A 23006-nucleotide genomic window follows, 5' to 3' on the forward strand; every position below is an offset into this window, starting at 1 on the left:
GCCTTTTCAAATCATGTCCAATCAACTGAATTTACTACAGGTGAACTCCAATGAAGCTGCTGAAACATCTCAAGAATGATCAGTGGAAAGAGAATATACCTGAGCTCAATTTAAAGCTTCACGGCAAAGGCTGTGAATACTTATGTACATGTGATTTTTCACATTAAATTTGCAACAATTTCAACAAATCTTTTTTTCACAATGTCATTATGGGGTATTGTGTGCAGAATGTTGAGGACATAAAGGAATTTAATCCATTTTGGAATAAGATTGTAACATAAAATGTGGAAAACTGAAGCGCTATGAATACTTTCCGGATGCACTGTATGTAGTTATCGTTCAAAATGGAAAACAATTGTAGAGATTGCATCTTTTGCCCAGCCCTAAGATTAAATGCTTCCTAACTTTGTCAGCTAAATAGGAGGAAATTATAAACACATAAAGTGGAGGACTGAATGGTAGATGATTTATGATGCCAGTGCAGTTTTGTAATTTGATTGATGGTGTAAATTTAGTTTCTTAGGTAAAACCAAATTCTGTGCTAAATATAACTTCAAGTAAGTCCCATGGGAAAAAAAATACTATGTATTTATAATGGTATCTTTTGAGACAGTTGTCATAGAATTCCACTGTGAACAGCTTGCTTTCAGAGCATTTTTGTTTGTTTATTTCCAAGCTTATCATTGAAAAAACTAATATTTTCTGTGGTAATTGAAAAAGTAGAGCATTCTTTTCAGGTCAGCGTACACATGCCAAGATTAATTTTGTTGTTGTTTTTAGAGTGATAGGAACTGTGTCTTAAAAAGCATGGTCTACTTCATCAAGTAAGTCATGTTTGCCAAGTAGGACACATTCCTGGACCAAGAAACTTATCAACCAATCAGAATATAGGACTTGAGTTCTGGACTATTTTCTTCCAGGAATTTGTGTTTTACAGGTTGCACTGTTTTGGTTATTTGGTTTAATTTCTGCAAATGATAAGCAAGGCAAAATCAGCTCTTTTGTGTTTTATGAATGCTTTGCTTTCACTGCTTTATCAAGGATTAGAAATTATTTTTTGTGGTAATTGAAAAGTCATAAAAGCCAGAGCAAGGTTTGCATTTTAAAGTAAGATTCAGAGTCAGTAAGATATATATTAAATAAATGAAATGTTTTTATGCATCAAGGATACATATAATTCATTGAGTGACATTTAAAATGTGATTAACATCAAATTAATTAGTAAAAGGGAATAAGAAAAATCTGTGCGTCAATCTTTTCAAGTTTGGCCCCAGATGTAAACAGTAACTTTTCAACTAAGAGAGTTTGCTCAGGAGTAAACAGGAACTCCTGCAGACACATCCAGCAGGAGTGTCCACTGGGGACTGAAACAGCTCTTCTCTTCAATGTTGATGACATTTCTCCAGCTTCTTCCTCTCAGTGTCCATTACCTGTGTCTGTGGTTGCAGCCCTTAACCAAGCATCTGGTGTGCACATGGAAGGAATAGAGGGGGGGGGGGGGGGTTACTTCATTCTCTGAACAATGCAAACATCGAGTTAAATGGAGCCTTCCCAGTGGGCCTTGCTTCCACACGCGTGTCTGTCCACGAGTCTCAAAGGATGAGCTGCACCTTTCCATGAATATTTCAGATTTTAAACACATTTTTCTTTTTAAGTAGACTCCTCATCTCTGCCCTGAAGAGACAAGCAAAGTGCTTTTTGGAAAGGTCTTGCTGATGTTTTAATGTGATGAGCAACATTTCTTAAAAATAGTTTTGTTCCCAAAGCTTTTGACCTATAATGCACTATATTCAAGGTTTTTAAACTAGAATATAAACAGAAGTATAAATAAACAGATATGAATTTATTTAATAAATTCACACACATTGCTATGCTAAAAAGATTTACTAAGATTTTGACTAATTAAATGTAAAATATAATATAATATAATATAATATAATATAATATAATATAATATAATATAATATAATATAATATAATATAATATAATATAATATAATATAATATAATATAATATCATTTATATAAAGTCACTCACAAAATTCTTTACAGCAGGGATCACCAAACTTGTTCCTGGAGGTCCGGTGTCCTGCAGATTTGAGCTCTAACCCTAATCAAACACCTGAACAAGCTAATCAAGGTCTTACTAGGTATACTTGAAACACTCAGGCAGGTGTGTTGAGGCAAGTTGGAGCTAAATCCTGCAGGGCACCGGACCTCCAGGAACGAGATTGGTGACCCCTGCTTTACAGCAAAGATTTAATTAGATTTTAAGAATAAGATTTTATTTTAAGAAAATACAGTATAGTTTTTAAAAATGAAAATAATTGTCTGTTTTTTTTTTTGGACCTTTAGTTGATTGAAATTTTTTTTAAATTTTTAAGTAAAGTTAAATGTCTTGTAATACATTAGATTATAATTAGATTAGATTAGAATATATAATTAAGATTTTTTTAAACCTGAATATTTGCTGAAGTTTTACCAAACACTAAAACATAAATTTACTCATGATTCTATGCAAATGCTTAATCTAAAAAAAACAGCAAATTCATAATTTTTCAGTGTCCCTCCAGGTGTACAAAATCACTGCTTAGAAAACATGATACAATCTCTCCATCTGTTGTTAGCTATCACCAAGAAACATTTACTGATTGTTTGTATCATTTTTACATTATTCCAGTGAGTTATGGCAATATTGCATTCATTTTCTCAGTGTTACTCCACTGTAATTACAGCTTATGACCTGGAGGGCTTCCAGGTATTTACTTGCTAACTTTCCCTCCCTTCCTTTCCCTCTCCATCTAGTCACAACTCCAAGACTACAACCTGGCTCGACCCAAGACTGGCAAAGAAAGCCAAGCCTCCTGAAAAATGTGAAGATGGAGGTAATACTGAGTCTCATACAACATAAACAGACCCTTAGCTGAGAACCAGAGACATTAGCCTCTCTCTCTTTCTCTGTCTGTCTCCCTCTCCGACCCGCCTGACTAATGGTTCACAGGAGACGTGCTGAGAGCCCATCAGTGTCTCATTTTAAACCAGCTTTCTGCAATGTCCACGTACAGTGCCCAGCATAAATGAGTACACCCCTCACAGATTTCTCTTTAAATTAATATTTTCTATTTGATGCCATGTAATAATATGTTTGTGTACTTTATATAGGGTGTCCGTGAGGTCTTAAAATGTCTTAAATATTTAGTTGTAGGTCTTAAATCCTGTTAAACAGGTCTTAATTTTTCTATGTCCAAGTAAAGCTACCCTATATATATATTTGTTTTTATCACAAAAAGATACAAATCACAACAGCTATTAGCATGTTTACAGCAAATTCTCCTAATTATATTCTCTAATCAGCGAAAAAAAAAAAACTAAAGCAACACATCTTTTACATGATTTTCCATTAACACAAAAACTATTTACTGAAATAACTGAGCCGTTAGAAAGAATCCTTAGTGTTTAGCCTTGTATAAGTCTAAAATTTAATTCATAATAGTCTTAAAAAGTCTTACATTTGACTTCAAAAAACCTGCGTAAACCCTGTATATATACACCTTGGATTAGTCAGTACACTGTAAAAAAAAAAAAAGAAAAGAAAAGAAAATGAATGAATAAATATAAATTTACACAAATAAATAAACAATCAATGATGAGCTTAAAATCTGCTGAATTCTGCGCGCGCAAATTCCGTGTGGACCTAGACATGAGTCACTGGGACTGCTATTTTGGTGGTCACAGGCTGAAAAGTTAGTGTACAAGTAGTCATGCTTGGCGTGGGATTGACTTAAAAGGGGGAAATTTTGACAATAAAAGTAATCTTTGGTGATTAAGTTAAGAAAAAGATTGTTAGAGTTTAATCTTCGCTTAGTTTAAAGATTTAGAAAAGTTTCATGTAGTGTGGTGAGTTTTGAGGTTACCACCTTGCACAAGAGTAGCACTCATGCTTTGGGTGTTGACAGCTTAAATACCAATTATATTGTTTGGTACATCGCTCAATGAGTCATAGCTCTGAGATCAGGCTCAGCTAACTGTATAGGCAATATTAAAGCAGATGCAGTTTGAGCTGCAATAAATAACATAAAGTTCCAGTTGATTTGAAATGAACTGGCTTCTGAAGAGTAAGCTGTGTTCACAGGCCAGGGTAATTCAAATGAAAGATATTAGACATAAATGGATCAAAATTAATTTTGCTCATGGGTTTTATTTGCCTAAAATAAGTTGAAATTACATAATTGAAATAAGTTGAAATAACACAATTCAAATGTGTCAAAATCTGTGTCTTTAAATCAAGCCACACCATTAGTTGCTTGTTTTTTTGCATGCAATGATATTCAGGTGGCCACACTTTTATTTTAATGAACATAACTGTTCAATGAAACCGTTTTATTTAAATGCACCAAAATGTATTGTCTATATCCACTGAGAAATAGATAAAAGGACTTGTAGTCATTTATGCTGTGCACTCTATGTCCATTTCAGGATAGCGGCTCCCCACACCTCTCACATCACAGGGAAAGATAAGAAGTCATTTTCCGTACAGCTCACTAATACCTGAGACCCCCTCCTGCTTTTCCCCACGCTCAGCCTTCTGATCTCCTCTCTGGACAAATACGCCTGTTAATCCTGACCTGTTTGGTGTTCGGCTTCTCAGAAATTTCGCTGTCAGGAATTCAAGCCCCCATGGGTGATTTGCATCTGTTCAAGCTGTCTCTGATATGCCTGTCTGATTCTCCGCAGAGCTTCCATATGGCTGGGAGAAGATTGAGGACCCGCAGTACGGGACTTATTACGTGGAGTGAGTATGATCATATTGGTTATGGTCTGGTAGGAATGATGGATGGATGCAGTTTCGTCTGCCGCATGCGTCTTGGTTTGCTGTGTGCTGAAGTTTTCCGTTGCTTTTTTTTTTAGGGGGACGGTTGCTGTTTATTTCATTTTAAGTAATTTTTTTTATTATTTTGTTTTTACGCACAATGATAGCATGAAGGGGTTGTAATCGTCACTTTCAAACAGAATTGATTCGTTATGCAAATAACATCATTATGCAAAGCCACCATTCAAAGCATTATATTCAGAATGTAGTTAGACTGAATACTGTGAAAATCCAAAAACATTTAGAAAATTTGTATTTATTTAAATTTATTGGGAATATACATATACAATTATGAAGAGTTCAAAAGGCAGAATATTATTTTTTTAACAATTAGCAGGAAAAAAGGGGGAAATAAAATACAAAGAACAATCACAACCATCCACACAATGTAAAATTGTCTCATTTTGATGTTGTTTTGAGTTACAGTGGTTATTGATCAATATAAATAAAAGCAATACTGTCCAGAAGTTATGCAGAAATAAAATAATAATAATTAAATGTAAAAAAAAATGCAAGGAATAGAGAAACAAGAGAAAGAAAACAGTATTTTTATGAGGAAATTAAGTATTTATAAAGGTGCGAAATGAATAAACGTTCACACATAACACTGTGCTAATTAGGTTAAATATGAAAATTAAATACAAAATAAGAAGTGATATAAAAAACAGAAATACAAATAATATAAAAAATTATATTAAAAAAAACGAAATAAAAATAAACAAATAAAAAAATAGCTAATTTTGGAAATATACAGAAAACCCTTTAGAAAAAATTACTTGTATAGTCAAGAGAAACCTGAAAAGTTTTGTTTAAATTTGGAATCCGTTTGTAGGATTTGTAGGATTTCTGAGGGAAGCTGGTAAAAATGTTTTCTCTGTATGACTAGGAAATGTATAGAATGACTGATGGTTTTAGGCAAAGTATGAAATATCAGTTTTTGTAAAGATTTTGCATACTTTTCCTAGGTATTCTATACAGTTCCTAGGCATTAGCATTATAAAAAATAATGTATCATTTAGGCAAAGCATCAGAAGAGCACAGCAAAAGCCTTTATTGATCATTACATATTTTAAAGTGGTAGGAATACGAAATAAAGCATATGATGTTCCTACCAGAAAAACAATAACAGCAGAACTGAGATTAAAGTATTTGTTACAATATTGTCTTTGATATGGTAGTAGAACCTCGTACCTGTTTACCCTGGTGTACCCCTTGCTGTAAAAATACACCCCTTCTGAAATGTCAAATTATTAAGTGAAATTGCTAAATAATAATAATAATAATAATAATAATAATAATAATAATAATAATAATAATAATAATAATAATAATAATAATGACACTAATGAGAGTGACTGAGGTGAGTTTCATGAATGGAACCCTTCCCTTACAGAAGATAAATAAGTAAATAAATAGATTGACTTTAAATAATAGAGATGACATTAAGTGAATTGTTTAATTTGTAGTTTAGTTTTAAAACAGCAACAACAATTTTTTTTGTTCCATGTAGCCTAAATGTCTGTTTAAAACCCACCAAAAAGCCTGATTTTAGGCTACACTACAGTCAATATTATTATTTTACATTTATTTGTAAATCTAGTGTGTTTCTTGTTCTTGCTTTATCCATCAAAATAACAATCATTTTACATTTTAATCAATGTTAATGCTAATGCTAAATGCTATTGAAAATCTATGAGGTGGTGCATTTTGTGGCAGGCGTGCATTTCTCGACACAACACCGGCAGTACGCTGTCTGACAATAAAGTTCAAAATTCACGTTCTTCCATAGCTTTAATCAACTGATGTTGGTGGGAAAAATGGCAGGTGTAGGCTAGTTTTATACATACACATATATATATATATATATATATATATATATATATATATATATATATATATATATATATATATATATATATATATATATATATATATATATATATATATATATATATATATATATATATATATATATATATATATATATATATATATATATATTATGTACTGTCATTATGGCAAAGATAAAATAAATCAGTTATTAGAAATGTGTCATTAAAACTGTTATGTTTAGAAATGTGTTGAAAAAAAAGAGAAATTCAGGGGAAAAAAATAAACAAGGGGCTAATAATTATGACTTCAACTGTATATATATATATATATATATATATATATATATATATATATATATATATATATATATATATATATATATATATATATATATATATATATATATATATATATATATATATATATATATATATATATATATATATATATATATTTTTTTTTTTTTTTTTTTTTTTTTTTTTTTTTACTTTTTGTTTTATTTATTTATTTATTTATTTATTTTATTTATGTAGTACAAACTCCTAAAATCAATAAAGACAGTGTTTAAAAATAAATAAATAAATAAAAAGTAGAAATTGTTAGTTCTTCATAAATCTGTTATATCATGATAAGTTATGGTATGTTATGCTATAATGCTGTTATTATAGTATTATATAATACTACAAGTTTTGTGAAGTAATTTATATAAAACTGTTAGTTCTTAAATTAAACTTTATAGATAAAATTTAAAATAGTTTATTTCTAAACTGGTAAACTGCTCAGTATCATCATCTACTGCTCGTCATAATGGACGGACTTGCTCATTTTCTACTCTCAAAAAACCATTGTGGGAGGTTTTAGGAAGAACATCTGAGGACTTTCGGAAGCGGATACAGCATTTGATGTTTATTTTGTGTAACGTCAGTTCCTGTTGCACGAGGATATTTGTGCGAGGAGGTTTTATTTTTGATTTGAATGCCTCATTACACCCTGCCTGAATTACCAGGAGCAGGACGTCAGACGAGAGCACTCAGTCTATCGCTTTCTGTGGATCAGGTGGATGTGTCTCAGCATGATACAGGCACAAACAGTACCTTTGTTCAGCAAATTCACAGCACACCAACCGGTTTAGCAAGGAATCGGTATCTGTTAAAAGCCTAAAAAAAACACAGTCGGGCACAACTGTTAAAGCAGACTCGCACAACGCAGACGAGTTGCTTTTGTCACTTTACGTGCGACCTGTAGAGAGGGAGGGCTGCGTGTTCACAAAAAACAACACAGTTCTGCACTCCAAAACAAACTCTGCTGAGGAAAGCTTCACCGGAAGGCTTTTTGCCAAGGTAATATTGATTCATTTCGGCATCTAACAAACAAGAAAACGAATGCAGCGCTTGTAGAGGAGAGCGTACAGCAATTAGAGAAGAGTTTGAAATGGTGCTTTTCTGTGTGACTTTTCGATCGAGAAACATTTTTGTTTATTTCAGAAAATCATATAAATATGTTCTTAATGCATTTGGTGTTGCCTTTCAGTAAATACATCCTTATTAAAATCAGATCATTTCTGAAGTCAACACGGTAATTGTATGTATTGACTTCCTTAATGTAGTCTCTTAGTTTTTATGATGACTTATTCATCTCTGCATGGTTATTCCAAAGGGAAAAGAGTTTGTCTAAATAATTTGCCTTAGTAATATTTAATCAAAATGTCGTTACTTATTATAAAATTTATTTATTTTTTTGCAGATTTCGTTTAGTGCCCACATGAAAGTTCTTTTGTGAAGGCTTTTCTTGTAGAATATATGGTTGTATTTAGATTTACCTTGTAGATGTAAGAACAATAATTTTTTTACCTCAAAATATATGCAGTTATTATATGAAATATTTAAACAAATTTGTAAATATTTCTTTCATTTGTAGTGGTGCCTGATTTTTATAGAGGACCAGGAGTGCCGGTTAGAAATAAAATGAAGAGTCAAATTATCAATTTGAGTAAATGAAAAATCAATTATCAATCAAAAGTTATCAATCAAAGTTTTACAGTTGAGGGCTGATGTTTCTGCGTTTTTAAAAATTTTTATTGTGTTTTAACAAAACAATCATATTAACCATAACAATGGATGACATCAAGTACAATAATAAACAAAAAAAAATAATAATAATAATAATAAAACAATAAAATAATATAATAAAAAAACAGTGTACAGAGGCCAACTATCAAATTAAATAATATTCATCAATAAATTCTTATAAAATTTCATTTTAACACTTTTTTTTTTTGCTGTGAACATTTTGTGAAGTAGTAATTAAACAATTTAAGTCACAAACAAAATTCTGCAACTTAGGTAATGTAAATTCTGCAACTTAAGGAAAGTGTACATTTGTGATTACCCAATAAAATAAATAAATTGCCTATAAATTATGTTATGTTTGTCATGAGAAAAGTAACAAACTGATGTTACTGCGGCCAGGTCAGCTCAGTCAAAAGCATGCATGTCATTTTGACTTAGCTCACCTGATGGCAGTAACGTCACCCCTCAACTATTTTCTATACAGACAGTGATAATACAGATGAGAATTTCTTTAACAGAAATCAGCTAAAGCTTATAAATCCCTGACATTTGAGTCGCTTTGCTGATCTTTAAACTCCAGCTAAAATGAGCTATGGTTTTCTCTCTGTCCAATGACAGTGCGCTTTTCATTTACAAGCGAGAGAGAGAGGGTTTAGCTTGACTTGAGATGAAAGCTAGTTGGTTGCGTCCACGTGTGGACTGTTCAATGGCATTTTTTTAACTTGATTTATTTTCAACTCGAGAAAAGCATGTAGCAAAAGACAAAGAAAAGCAAGTAGCAAATAGAAAGAGAAAAGCATTTGTCAAATGCCTTTTTATAAACATTTAAATGCATTTTAAATGATAAAAAAATATTTACATTTACATTTACATTTAGTCATTTAGCAGACTAAATGCACAAAAGAGCAATATATGTTTCTATTGTTTGATTATTCAGCGTTTAAAACATGGATTAAACAAACATTTATAATATTGTCTGTTTATTTATACATTGACTTATTGCTTTATTAAATGACATTTAAATATGTCTATTTATTTGTCCATTGATTGTCCATTTAAATTGTGATTTATATATATATATATATATATATATATATATATATATATATATATATATATATATATATATATATATATATATATATATATATATATATATATATATATATATACAAATTTTAATGATTCAATTATTAAATTGATAATTAGATTTTTCATTTTATTTGTAACCAGCACTCCTGGTCCTCCTAAAATTTTATCCTCTTTTCTAACTAAATGCCTTTAAAAAATAAGTTGAAGCATGGTTATTTTATCATGATTAAGTATGATAAAAACACATGTTGTCGTGACTTATTCATTATAATTTGATTCGATATACTGATTAAGAAAACTGAGCGTTTGGTTAGACTTTATGACAGTTTATGACTATCTTTGTCAAACCAGTTCACATTGTTCAAGTTTCAGTCTCAGTATGTTGTATATTTTCTGTTCATTCATTTGTGTGTCTGTGGAACAGCAAAAAGTACAGTGTGTGTGTGTACAGTAGCTGACCATAAACAGGAAGAGACGCATGCGCACAATGCCTTTTCTGATATGCATTTGTTCCTTATATTCACAAAGTTTTTTTTTTTGCATAAGCAGATAAGCATCGCTGAAGTTCTATGCTTTGCATGTGTGTTATTGCACTGACCGTCACACTCTTTCCTTTAGCCACATCAATCAGAAGACTCAGTTTGAGAATCCAGTGCAGGAGGCCAAGAAGAAGCTCAGCCAGGAGACGTCTCCAACCAACCAGCCGACGGCAGCAGCATCAGCCGCAGTAGCAGCTCCAGCAGCAGCACCCTCCGGTAAACAAAACTCACTTTATTCTTAAACATTCCTCCACTTCCTAATGCTTTATTTCACTAATACTTTGTGCATCTCTTGCATAATCTTTTATATTGGTATTACTGTGATGGCAAAGCTGAATTACTCCAGTTCACTGAATTACTTTAGTGTCGCGTAATCATTCATTATAATATGCTGATCTGTGGCTGAAGAAAAATTATTTATTATTATTAGCGTTGAATACAGTGCTGCTTCGTTTTTTTTTTTGTGTTAACTGTATTTTTTTAGGGGTTTTGGGTGAATAGAAAGATCAAAATAACCATATTAGGAAATTGGTTGTGTCATAAACATTGTTATTGTCACTTTTGGTAAATTTAATTTGTCCTTGGGAGGAGTGAGTTCTAAATAAGCTTCAAGGTAGTGTTGTCAATAGTACCGACTTCGATATCAATTGGTGCTGAAATTGATACATAAAAATGTGCTGATTCTATCATTTCCTGTCTGCTTTTTGAGCACTGTTGAGTGGGTTCTTTAACACTTCTGATTGGTCATTGTGTAGCCAATCACTATAATATCAATTGAGTGCAGAAAGATTCAACAGAATTCAAATGTTAGCAGAGAAATTGATGTCTTTAAAATTACAGTAATGAATTGGTATTGTGGTGAATACTTTTTTACAAGACCAGTCCAAAGTGGTGTTTAGTTGGTCAGTCATCTGTTTTTTTTTCAGGGCTGAATGATGAATCGAAATAAAATTGAATCGTGATTTGGCAAAATATGTCAATTCTTGCTAAAATGACAGATTTAAGGGGCTCTTTTCTCAGAATTTGCAGTAATATTTGCAACATATCTCTCTCCAAAGATAGGTTATTAGCAAGAAATTATAGCAATAAATTATATTTATATGCGTTCTAATCTGTACTAGTCTTACACAGCGAAATATAATTCATTTTCATTTAACCAAATTTCTATTTTAAAAAAAAAAAAAAAAATTCCCCAAATTTCTGTTTAGTTACTTAGTAAAACTGAACTACTTCAGGTTTTTTTATTCTCTGTAAAAATCAGCTGAGCCACTAATGATGTATCAAGTAGACCAAAATAATACAAAATCAGAGGGACACATTTTCTGTTATATTTTGTATGACCACACAGACCATAAACATTTAAAAATAAATAAGTTATTGGTGTTGTTTGATGGATGATTTGAATGCGTTTATGAATTGGTGCTACTCAGAGTGTAAATGTGTTTGTGTGTGTGAGAGAGAGAGCACTCTTATGATGACATTATTATGAGATCTGAATGTGTGGCATCTGTTAGAAGTTTAACAATTAATAAAACACACATAGCCTAGTTAAAAATGACTTTGGCTGAATGCGTTAATAATGCATTTAATGTCACATGACACAGGCCACACAATGAATGTGAAGGGCAGCACTATTTCCATCTTGTTGACGCAACATATTTTACAAAGCACAATCTCTCCACTGGTGGGAGTGTGCTTACCTGTGTGAGCGCATGCTAAAGAGTGGAATTTCCTCATATGTAATATACAGAGGGCAGACAGAAATGACCAACTCTTATGTAAATAAGATGAATAGCGTGAGGGCATTTTGTTTGTTTAATAAAAGGACAAAGTACTGTTACGCTTAAAATAGGTTTGAAAAAAAGTCATTATAAATTTTATTACCGCTGATTAACGGCAGCTGTTACGGTTGTCTGGTGACGAGATCTGTCCTCTGTGGGCTAGATAGTCTCATTTCAAAACGCTTGGTTTGGCTTGTGTGGACTTCGAAGGTCTTACCTTTGAAGTCTGCATCCTTCAGAGGATGGAGTCTTTGGAATGAGACAGAGCAAATGTTTTTCATATTAGTTCACCCAAAAATTCTGTTAATTACTCGCCCTTGTGTCAGTCCAATCCCTGAAACTGAATCCCAAATTAAGATATATTGGATGACCCTGATCCTCTGTAGACAGCAACGCTTCCAAGTCATTCAAATTCCAGAAAAGGAACCAAAAATTTTGTCAGAACATTTCACGTGACTTCAGTGGTTCAACTGTAATCATATCACTTGCGTGCCCCCCCCCAAAAATGTTAAAACAACTTAGATCACCACTATATTCTCATCAGCCGCATTAAATTCCATTGTGCATTTGGTATGGGCATCAAATAACAGAATTTTCATTTTTGAGTGAAACCTGTAATATTTCAGAGAAGTTTCTTGTTTTAATAGCTTTCATAATGTAGACTAGTAATTATAATCAACAGTCTATAACAAGTCAGTACACTTGATTAAGTCTAATAAACCATGTCTTGAAGGAGAAAATGCAATAATTCTGATGGAATGTCCAAATAAATTTCTTAAATGACAGCAATTATACTGAGCAAAATAATCATTATAGGTAGTCTGATCATTCGGCGTCATGAAGAAAACGTGACTTTCTTTGAAGGCTCCTTTTAAAATACCAAGACGTTTAGTCGACTTGACTAAATCAAAACAGGTTGACTGAACTAAAGACTAAAAAGGGCTGACACAGGATTAACAGTTGACGAAGCTGACACAGGTGTGAAGAAACGCCTAGTTTAGTCTATAAGAAGCCAACATGATGGGATAAAAATAGCAAGCAGCCTTCTAATTATGCAGTCATGCATTGTCTGCCAAGGTTGTGCCTTGTTAATGAACACAGATTTGCATGGAACAGATATTATTTATATTCTTATGCTTTATCACGTTACACCTGGCCAGGAAACTTAAAGTGAACTCAGGAAATAAGAGATGCATGAGATGGTCAGCTGTGTGTTGAACAGGAAGCAGAGCATTTCCATAAGAACATAATTAACATCTGTGGTTGATATGATCTCATGCAATCCCACAGGCACAGAGCTGCTTTCATCATATGCAGCTATTCTGTCAGATGCGTATTACCATCTGTGTGTGTATTTATGTGTGACCCTGTGCTTGTTCTATTGTGTTCACCTGCACCTGCTTTTGTGTATTTACATTATGCTTGCGTTCCTCCTTGTAGCTGGTTTTTCACAGTTGATCAACATTACGTGACCTTGTTCTGTCCTCTGATGTGACATTAATCTGTAGTTCTTGCTTTTTCACTGTTTTGCACTCTCTGCTTTTTGCGTTGTTTGTAAAGTGTGTTTGTTCAGGTGTTAAGTTTCAAAGAATAGGTTTAAACACACTTGTTTTGTGTCCCAATTTGCATGCTGTTCATCCTTCTGTAAATGGGATGTAAATGAATTCTAAGCATTTATTCTATCAATGTAAATATGTGTGAATGTGCGTGTGCATGTATGTCTGTGTCATTTTACATTTCTTTGGTTTAAAATATCGAAATTATTCAGCAAAATATATTTGTATAATAAAACACGTTTGCTTCTCTAAATTGATTTATAGAGAAGAGTTGAATTGTATTGTCTGTACAGTATTTAATGCAAGTATATTGTAAATAGCTGTAATTAAATCACCTAAAAATTTTAAGTAATCCCTTAATTCACTTTGTCTGCAGAAAAGTCATTTAATTTTAGTAACTACACTGAAAAAAGCATTGGATTTTTACTAAATATTTTTAAGGTAAGTGCTTGCAAACAATTTATATGGGCTGAATTTAGACAAACACATCAAGTTAAACATTACTAAATTTAATTTGTTTGTTTAAATTCAGTACCCAAACCCGTAATCTATATTAAAATGTCTTTGCCATAATATATATATAGGGATGTTATCACGTCAATTAAAGTTGTGAATTAGTAAACATAAATCAAGTATACAAATACAATGACAAGATCTAACTTCGGCAGTAGCAAGACACTTTATGGATTTCGGACATGACGTTAAACAACTGGAATGTAAAGGAATTATTTGTGTCACGTAGAGAAGGCAATCTGAATAAAAAATTATTACAAAGAGAATTGTTCTGCGGGCCGACACGGTGATGCAGTGGGTAGCTCGTTTGCCTCACTGCAAGAAGGTCATTAGTTCGAGCCTCGGCTGGGTCAGTTGGCGTTGGTGTTCACGTGGGTTTTCTCTGGATGCTTTGGTTTCCCCCACAAATCCAAAGACATGCGGTACAGGTGAATTGGGTGTGCTAAAATTGACCGTAGTGTATGAGTGTGTGTGTGTGAGTGAGTGTGTATGGATGTTTCCCAGTGATGTATGGAGAGAGATTAGACTCAATAATAATTCACGCAAAAGACACGATGTACACACGATGTTTATACTTACAAAAACAATTCACATGCACAAAATAAAAATACATTTTCATAAAATACGTTTCACAAATGCAAAACACCATTTGCAAATATATAAGAGTGTACAAAAAGTTTTGAATGTTTAAAATTCACGAGTTCATCCTGAATGAGAATGTGCAAATCCTCTCTCACGTACGACTCACCCTGAATACGAGTGCGTGCATTTTGAGACTTTTCTGCCAGAAACAGGCAACTCAGCCAATCAGATGAGAGCTGTACTCGATGTCAACCACTCTGCGCTCCTTTTGCGCAGTCTGTTCCTCTAACCAACATGGCGGATACTCCTGTAAGTCAATACTGTTTCCTACTAGTTTGTGTATACGCTTTTTATAGTAGAATCTGAGTGTATTTTCAGTAACTCAATAGAAAAGTGGTTGTGTTAGAGCGCATCCCGCTCTTCACCTGCCATGCTAAATAGAGGAGTATTCTTCTTCTCATCTCAGGATCATCTCCGTTAATTCAGTCAGACTGCGCAAATGGTGCGCACAGTGAAGCGCTTCGGTCATTCCCGGGAGTTCTCAGGGAGTTGTGATTGGTTGAACAGTAAGCTCGCATCTTATTGGCTACAGGGCACGAGTGACTCACGTGGGAGGTGTGTGCTGACAGGAAAGTCTCAAAATGCACGCACTCGTATTCAGGGTGAGTCGTACGTGAGAGAGGATTTGCACATTCTCATTCAGGATGAACTCGTGAATTTTAAACATTCAAAACTTTTTGTACACTCTTATATATTTGCAAATGGTGTTTTGCATTGGTGAAACGTATTTTATGAAAATGTATATTTATTTTGTGCATGTGAATTGTTTTTGTAAGTATAAATAAATATTTTACGTACGTGAATTTGGCTACGCATGTGTACATCGTGTCTTTTGCGTGAATTATTATTGAGTCTAATCTCTCTCCATAGTGATGTGCTGGAAGGGCATCCGCTGCGTGAAAAACATATGCTGGATAAGTTGGCGGTTCATTCTGCTGTGGCGAACCCAAATTAATAAAGGGACTAAGCCGAAAAGAAAATGAATGAATGAATGAATAAATTGTTCTGAGTTCAAATTAAAATCACTTACACCAAGAGGAATAAATGAGAAATTTTGGTGTTTTATCATTTATTTAACATGGTAAGATTATTGTTTATCATAACATCATGGATTTTGAGTTTATAATGAAACAAATAATGAAATGAAAATGTATTTTTAATGTTTTGGACTGTCGGAATTTCATTGTACCATTGACGAAGATATGAATAAGTGAATGATGATAATTCAAATGTTATTTTCCTGTACAATGGAGATGATGTTTTAACAGGTGGAGGAAATATTTCTTGTGTTGTTAGTTATATTGAAACAAAAATGAGATTAAACTATTGAGTAGTCGACTAATGACCTAATGTGATCGACTGTGGAATAAGAGGGTGGAGTGAGAAGACTAAGGAAGGCATTGTGCCGAAACGTCTTGTGTTTTTTATCTCCTAAGAATGTAAAATAAAGCTATATAAATTAATGATTAAATTAGCTAGATTAACGCATTAAAATAAAAAAAAAAACGCTAGTGTGCAGTGCAGACCTCATTACTGAATTTGTTTAAATTTAGCCCATTTAAATTGTTTGCAGCCACTTACTTTATAAAAACATTTTTTCAGCGTAGTAACACCTAACACTGGTATATAAAATCGGTATATAATATGTTGGCCGTGTAAGATTTGAGATACCACAGGTACTTTGATGCCTTCAGATATTGACAATCCAAGCATAGGCTGGAAACACAGACAATTGGCTCCACACCCCACCAGGTAGGAATGCGGGAAAGCTCACTCCTCCTCTTTCCTTTATTTACAATAGAAGTATCTCCCGCACTCCCTTCTGTTCACTCACCCTCTTCTTCATCCAGCTTGCACAGAATGGTAATGTAAAAATATGATCAATCCAAGTGACTTTATCTATCATGTTTGATATCATTTGAAAAGTCTCAGTGCGACTGATACAATGGTCTCATTCCCTCACAAATAAACATAATCAAAATAATAGATTTATAACTCCAGGTATCTTTTGACTCACTGATAAGGGTGTGCCTCATATAGGGGGCTTCAAATGACCATTTGTTCTCTATAGGCAGTAACTCTTCAGATCTAACATGCCACTAAATGCAAATGCCTTTTGTTGTTCACCACACACCTCTATGAAGGACATTCTGTCTTGGTCTGACTATATAACGAAAAGTGTCAAGAGGTTCGGGGCGATTCTGTAATCAGATCAGCCTATAGAATTGAGATCTCATGCTCCATACTATATATATTTAGAAGTCAGGTATGCATCTTTTGATCTTAGATTTATCTTTAAGAATTTGATGTCTTGTATTGGTTGTTTATGAATTGACTGAATAATTGGAATAATACATATTTTCCTGACTATTAAATTGTTATGTTTGAATGCAGTCTGCTTACTCTGTAATTATTTATTTTAGTAGATTACACTGTATCCTTGTTTCTGCACTTCCTGCATCAGGTCAGTAGATGGACTAAAGTCCAGTTGAGATGGAACATCGTGCACACTAACTGTATTTTAGACATTCGACTGACTCCTGATATTGATTCAAGTGTACTTAGGTGGAAAAGGAGTTATTTCTGTCTAGGGCAACAAGATGTTGCACGACTAGCCTGAATAGGGTGCCTGACCCTTGTTTAAAAGTAATGTTCTAAATTAAGTGTACATGGCAAACCATGAGCTTGGCTAAACCAAAAATTTTTGTAGAGAGCAATAGTTGGTTACATTTATAATAATGGCCTCGACCTCTGATTAGAAATAATATTATCTTTAACTCAAGGGTGTGCATCTAAGGGGACTAATCAAAAATACTTTAGAATGAGCAAGCATAGAAGCAGCCATCTGAAAGTATTAGTCAATTACCTATGTTTAATAATCAAGACTGATGAGAGTGTGACCATGAGGGATGCTACCGGCTGAGACGATTCCTCTTAGCAACACGAGCACCCGAATGAACAAATGTAATAGTTACGAGTGAAAACAAAAGGTTCAAACATTTATCTAAATTTATATTGATAGAATCTTCTCAATGTTTTATGATTTGAGTCAGATAAAATGAAAGATAAGTATATTAATATTCTAAACCACCTCATATTAAAATTGGAGACAGAAATGAGTTAAATTTAAACTGAACAACATTGTGCACTTGGAAGGCCGAACACGCAGTGAACCTTCATCCACCAGTGGACACCTTCATTGGGCGAACTGGGTGGACCTTACAGCCAAAACATACATATTTTTAGTAAATGAATTTTAATTTTTAGTCATTTTCTATTTTTTGTCATTTGTTGAATATGTGTTTCATTTCTCATGTCAGAAAGACAACCATTTTCTCCAATATTCATCTATACAGTTGTGTTTTAGGCTTATTTGATGTATGGAAAGTTCAAAAGCATTTGTTTTGAAATGTAAATGTTTGTCTTTGTCGCTTTCAATCAATTTTTAGTCAATTCAGTCGATTTTATTTGTGTTCTGAGGATGCATTGATCATATCTGATGTCCCAGCCCACACATGCCCGAGTTGAGTTTCAGGTTGTTCAAGGTTAAAGCAGATTTTGCCAGTTTGTTGTTAGAACTCCCTGTGAGTGTCAGTCTCCTGCATGCTCCTGCATCCTCTGAGCACTGATTTTGTCCTCCTATCCCCTCTGGAAGGCTGGCAGTGGACGTCTGTTCTGTCTCATTAGTGAAAGCACACACACAGCCCCCCTATGCTCTACGCTCTGTTAGCTGGCCAAGACACTTTAATGAGTAGATGCTGACTGCCTGCCTCAGAATAGGACTGCTACAAATATACAAAAATACAATGCAGTCATGCGGTGCTTACAGAGAATAATCAGAAACCATAACCAAAGCACAATTATAATAGTGATGTACAATTCATGCGTTATATTTGTTTTATTCATATACTCATGCAATTCTTAAGCACTTCTGCCACTCCACATGTGATTTGAGGTCATACACAAACACATACATACTGTTGAAGTCAATATTATGAGCCCTCCTGTGAAATTTGTTTTCTTTTTCAATTATTTCCCAAATGATGTTTAACAGAGCAAGGATTTTTTTCACAGTATTCTCTATGATGAGCTTAAAGACGACTCTCATATGTAGAATGAAATCACATACATTGCTCAGGTGTGTGTGTGTGTGTGTTTTTTTTTACTTCAACAGAGTGAAAAAAATCTTGGGTTCTGTGGGTTTTGTCTATCCCAACTGATCTTTATTTTGTAATATCTATTGGATTCAAGCAGTGGTGTGAAGTAACAAATTACAAATACTCAAATTACTGTAATTGAGTAGCTTTTCTCTCAAGAATTGTAGTTTACGAAGTAGTTTAAAAAATGGGTACTTTCACTTGAGTGCATTTTTAGTGCTGTGCCTGTACTTTTACAATACTACTTTATTGTTTTTCTTGTCTATGGTGTTTGGCTAGTAGAGAAGATATAGAAGTAGAGTACTAGAAGTAGAACAATCAGTTCTGTGATTACCATTCAGTAAAATCACACAAAGAAAATCGTAAAATCGCATTATGCAGAACAACTTCATGACAAAATCGTTACACGCAATGACTGAGAGACTGTTTAGACTGAATGTTACTGATGAGAAGATGGCAGATGTCTACTGATGACTGAAATCACCAAATAACCTTAAACAATCACTAAATGTACTATGGAATGTTACGTTTTCACACACACACACACACACACACACACACACACACACACACACACACACACACACACACACACACACATTCACAAATTGACGCATCAACTTTTCACAGCGCAATACTCACTACTCTTGAGTACTTTTAAAGCGGCTTCTTTTAACTCATACTTTGGGTAATATTTACAACACATACTTTTACCTGCACTACATGTTTGGGTAAGTAATAGTACTTTTACTTGAATATGATTTTTCAGTACTCTTTTCACCACTGGATTCAAGTCAGGTGAGATTTTACAGCTTGATTTTCTTTTGCTGAATGCATTTGAGTTTCCTTGGCTGTGTTTTGGATCATTGTCTAGCTGAAATGTCCACCTTGGTTTCATCTTCATCATCCTGGTAATGTAGATGTTGGATTGAGGCAGCTGATATTAATTTACAATGACGAAAGACAGAGGTTTGCTGAAGAACTTCTGCAAGATTTCAGCTACTGTCTTGGCTTTCACTGCCTTTCTACACCTCCCTTTCTTCATGTGTTCAATACTTTGTCCTTGCGTCGTTTGATTATATAACTTTACATAACTTCATTTGTAAAATAAATAGATTTGTTTCCTTTAGTATATACATTTCATTGGTTGTTATCAACATCTGGTGAAAATTTCAAGTCAACAGCACCTTTAGAAATACGTTTTCTGAGAAAAATGGTGTCGTGTTGAATACTTATTTTCCAATATCATTATTATTAGTCCCCTAAGCTATTTTTTCCAATTGTCATTATACAATGACTTGCCTAATTACCCTAACTTGCCCAATTAACCTGATTAGCCAAGTTAAGTCTTTAAATGTCACTTTAAGCTGAATACAAGTATCTTGAAAAATATCTAGTCAAATTTATGTACTGTCATCATGGCAAAGATAAAAGAATCCAGTTATTAGAAATTAGTTATTAAATCTTAGTAAAATTTGTTATTATGTTTAGAAATGTGTTGAAACAATTTTCTCTATTGAACAGAAATTGGGGAAAAAATATACTGGGTGGCTAATAATTCAGGAGAGCTAATAATTCTGACTTCAACTGTATAAATAAACAGCACTGCTTTCATACTACACCTTTTATTACACTCTGATATTTCATAATCAGCTCGCTGTAATAGACACACTGGCCCTTAAACCAAGCATAAACATCAACCCTCCTGCTCTTCCAAGAATTCCCTTTCCAGCCAAATATGAAAACAAAACCTCAAATAAATAAATAGATCTGTTAGGGAATGACGGGTTTGCTTGTACCTGTGTCCAGCAGCTAATTGTGGCGCATAGTTCAAATGCGTGCCATGGTTATTACAATCAGCATAATCCTTTTCATAGGGCCGGTCCAACTCATCAATGTGGCTATTATGCAAATCCAATTCCCAGCACACATGGTGAGATATCCATCCCTGCTCTCCTAATGAGATTGATGTGGCCTCATCTGATGCTGCTGGTGCTCTCCGATGAGACGAGACAAAAAAAAAATACAACCGCTGCGTTATAAATGACTGTAATTAGCATAGGAGCTGCCATTTACAGCTGATTCAGAACAATGTTAAACACCTTCGTCTTAAAGGGATAGTTCAGGTAGACATTCAAATTACGTCGTCATTTGTGGACAGATGGGAATATTGGCAAATGATGGTTGGATTTAGTTGTTAATGTCTTTAGAGCAAGCTAGAGTCACATGTTTAAAGGTTTTGTTGTTGTAGTATTGCATTTCACATTGTGTCTAAACTAGGGGCTGCACAATACTGGAAAAACTGACATTGTGATATTTTGTTTTTCTGCGATATACATTGTGATATAAATATAATTTTACAAAAGATGACCTAAATAATTTTATTTGTAAAGAATTCATACATCTGCATAAAATACAATAAACAATTTGCAAGCATAGTTGAATACAGTAGAAAAAAGTTTTTAAAATTATTGGTTTGTGTTTTATGGTTTTCTTTGGAGTCAAAGAAGATTAATTCAACATTAATCAAATAACATTGTATTGTCTTCATGATATAAATAATTAAAAAAACAATTTAATTATTGTTAAATTGAATTCCTTGGTTTGAATTCACTTAAAATCGTAGTCACAATTCCTTAAAACACATCCAATTTAAAATTCGATGTGACTTGCAGATGTGCACATTGTGATCAATGCTAAAATATTATATTGTGCAGCCCTAGTGTAAACCATTCAAAAGAAGCATGAAATACTGTATGTAATCAGCTATTTAAGTCTTGTTTGCTGCACATAATTATGTTTAATATACTGTTGAAGTCAGAATTATTAGCCCCCCTCTGAATTTTATTTATTTTTTTACCTTTTTTGATTATTTCACAATTGACATTTAACAGAGCAAGGAAATTTTTACAGTATGTCTGATAATATTTTTTCTTCTGGAGAAAGTATTATTTGTTTTATTTAGGCTAGAATAAAAGCAGTTTTAATTTTTTTAAAAACAATTTTAAGGTCAAGATTATTAGCCCCTTTAAGCTATATTTTTTCGATAGTCTACAGAACAAACCATCATTATAGAATAGCTTGCCTAATTACCCTAACCTGCCTAGTTAACCTAATTAACCTAGTTAAGCCTTTAAATGTCACTTTAAGCTGTATAGAAGTGTCTTGAAAAATATCTAGTCAAATATTATTTGCTGTCATCATGGCAAAGATAAAATAAATGAGTTATTAGAAATAAGTTATTAAAACTATTATGTTTAGAAATCTGTTGAGAAAATCTCTCCATTAAACAGAAATTGGGGAAACAATAAACAGTGGGGTTAATAATTCAGGGAGTCTAATAATTTTGACTTCAACTGTATATGCATAATGCTAATTTATGCTCTTTACTCCGTGTTTTCGAACAATGTCTACTTGTAGCCTCAAACAATTATCTGAAGTTGTTTTTTTGTAATTAATATTGAGAAAATGGTTACTGTTACTGTCTTTATATGTTCAGAAATTCAGATATGGTAATCTAAAAAACTTGGATGACCAATCAGAGCAGACTCTTTGAAAGGCGTGGCTTGGGAATAACTGATATTCAAAATATTTCAGACACTTTGAGAAAAGAGCTCTGGCTGTAATCTGTATTGTTAGACATTGAGTTTTTTTTTGTTTTTATTTGTTTGTTTGTTTGTTTTTGACCTGTTAAATTTCAAATAGGTAAATTCTAATGTGGCCAAAAAGTTGGATATGAAAATAGCATAAAGTTGGCCTGAAATAGTATTCCCCCTTTGTTTTCTCAAAGTCAAATGGCTTTTCACACAATGAAAAAAGGTAAGGCAGCAATTAATCTTGTCCAGTAGAAACTGATTCAGTCATTGGGTTGTTGTAGATTGCTGTTGGTTTTTCTCATTTGATTGACAGGTTGAACCGCCCTCGCACAAGTGAACTTGATCATCAGTGATGCGT

At 33.2% G+C, this 23006-nt stretch overlaps 1 protein-coding gene across 4 annotated transcripts in view; it reads left to right on the forward strand.

The window, feature by feature from the left end:
* Nucleotides 1-23006, forward strand: part of magi3a (membrane associated guanylate kinase, WW and PDZ domain containing 3a) — a 275042-nt gene that overhangs the window by 204555 nt on the left and 47481 nt on the right. For all 4 annotated transcript variants that reach the window (XM_056448758.1, XM_056448759.1, XM_056448760.1 and 1 more), the window contains exons 6-8: nucleotides 2806-2885; nucleotides 4735-4792; nucleotides 10483-10619. In XM_056448758.1, coding sequence (XP_056304733.1) covers nucleotides 2806-2885; nucleotides 4735-4792; nucleotides 10483-10619 — 275 coding nt within the window. The remainder of the gene's footprint in view (nucleotides 1-2805; nucleotides 2886-4734; nucleotides 4793-10482; nucleotides 10620-23006) is intronic.

Source organism: Danio aesculapii, chromosome 23 (genome assembly GCF_903798145.1).
Source record: "Danio aesculapii chromosome 23, fDanAes4.1, whole genome shotgun sequence".
NCBI lineage: Eukaryota > Metazoa > Chordata > Actinopteri > Cypriniformes > Danionidae > Danio > Danio aesculapii.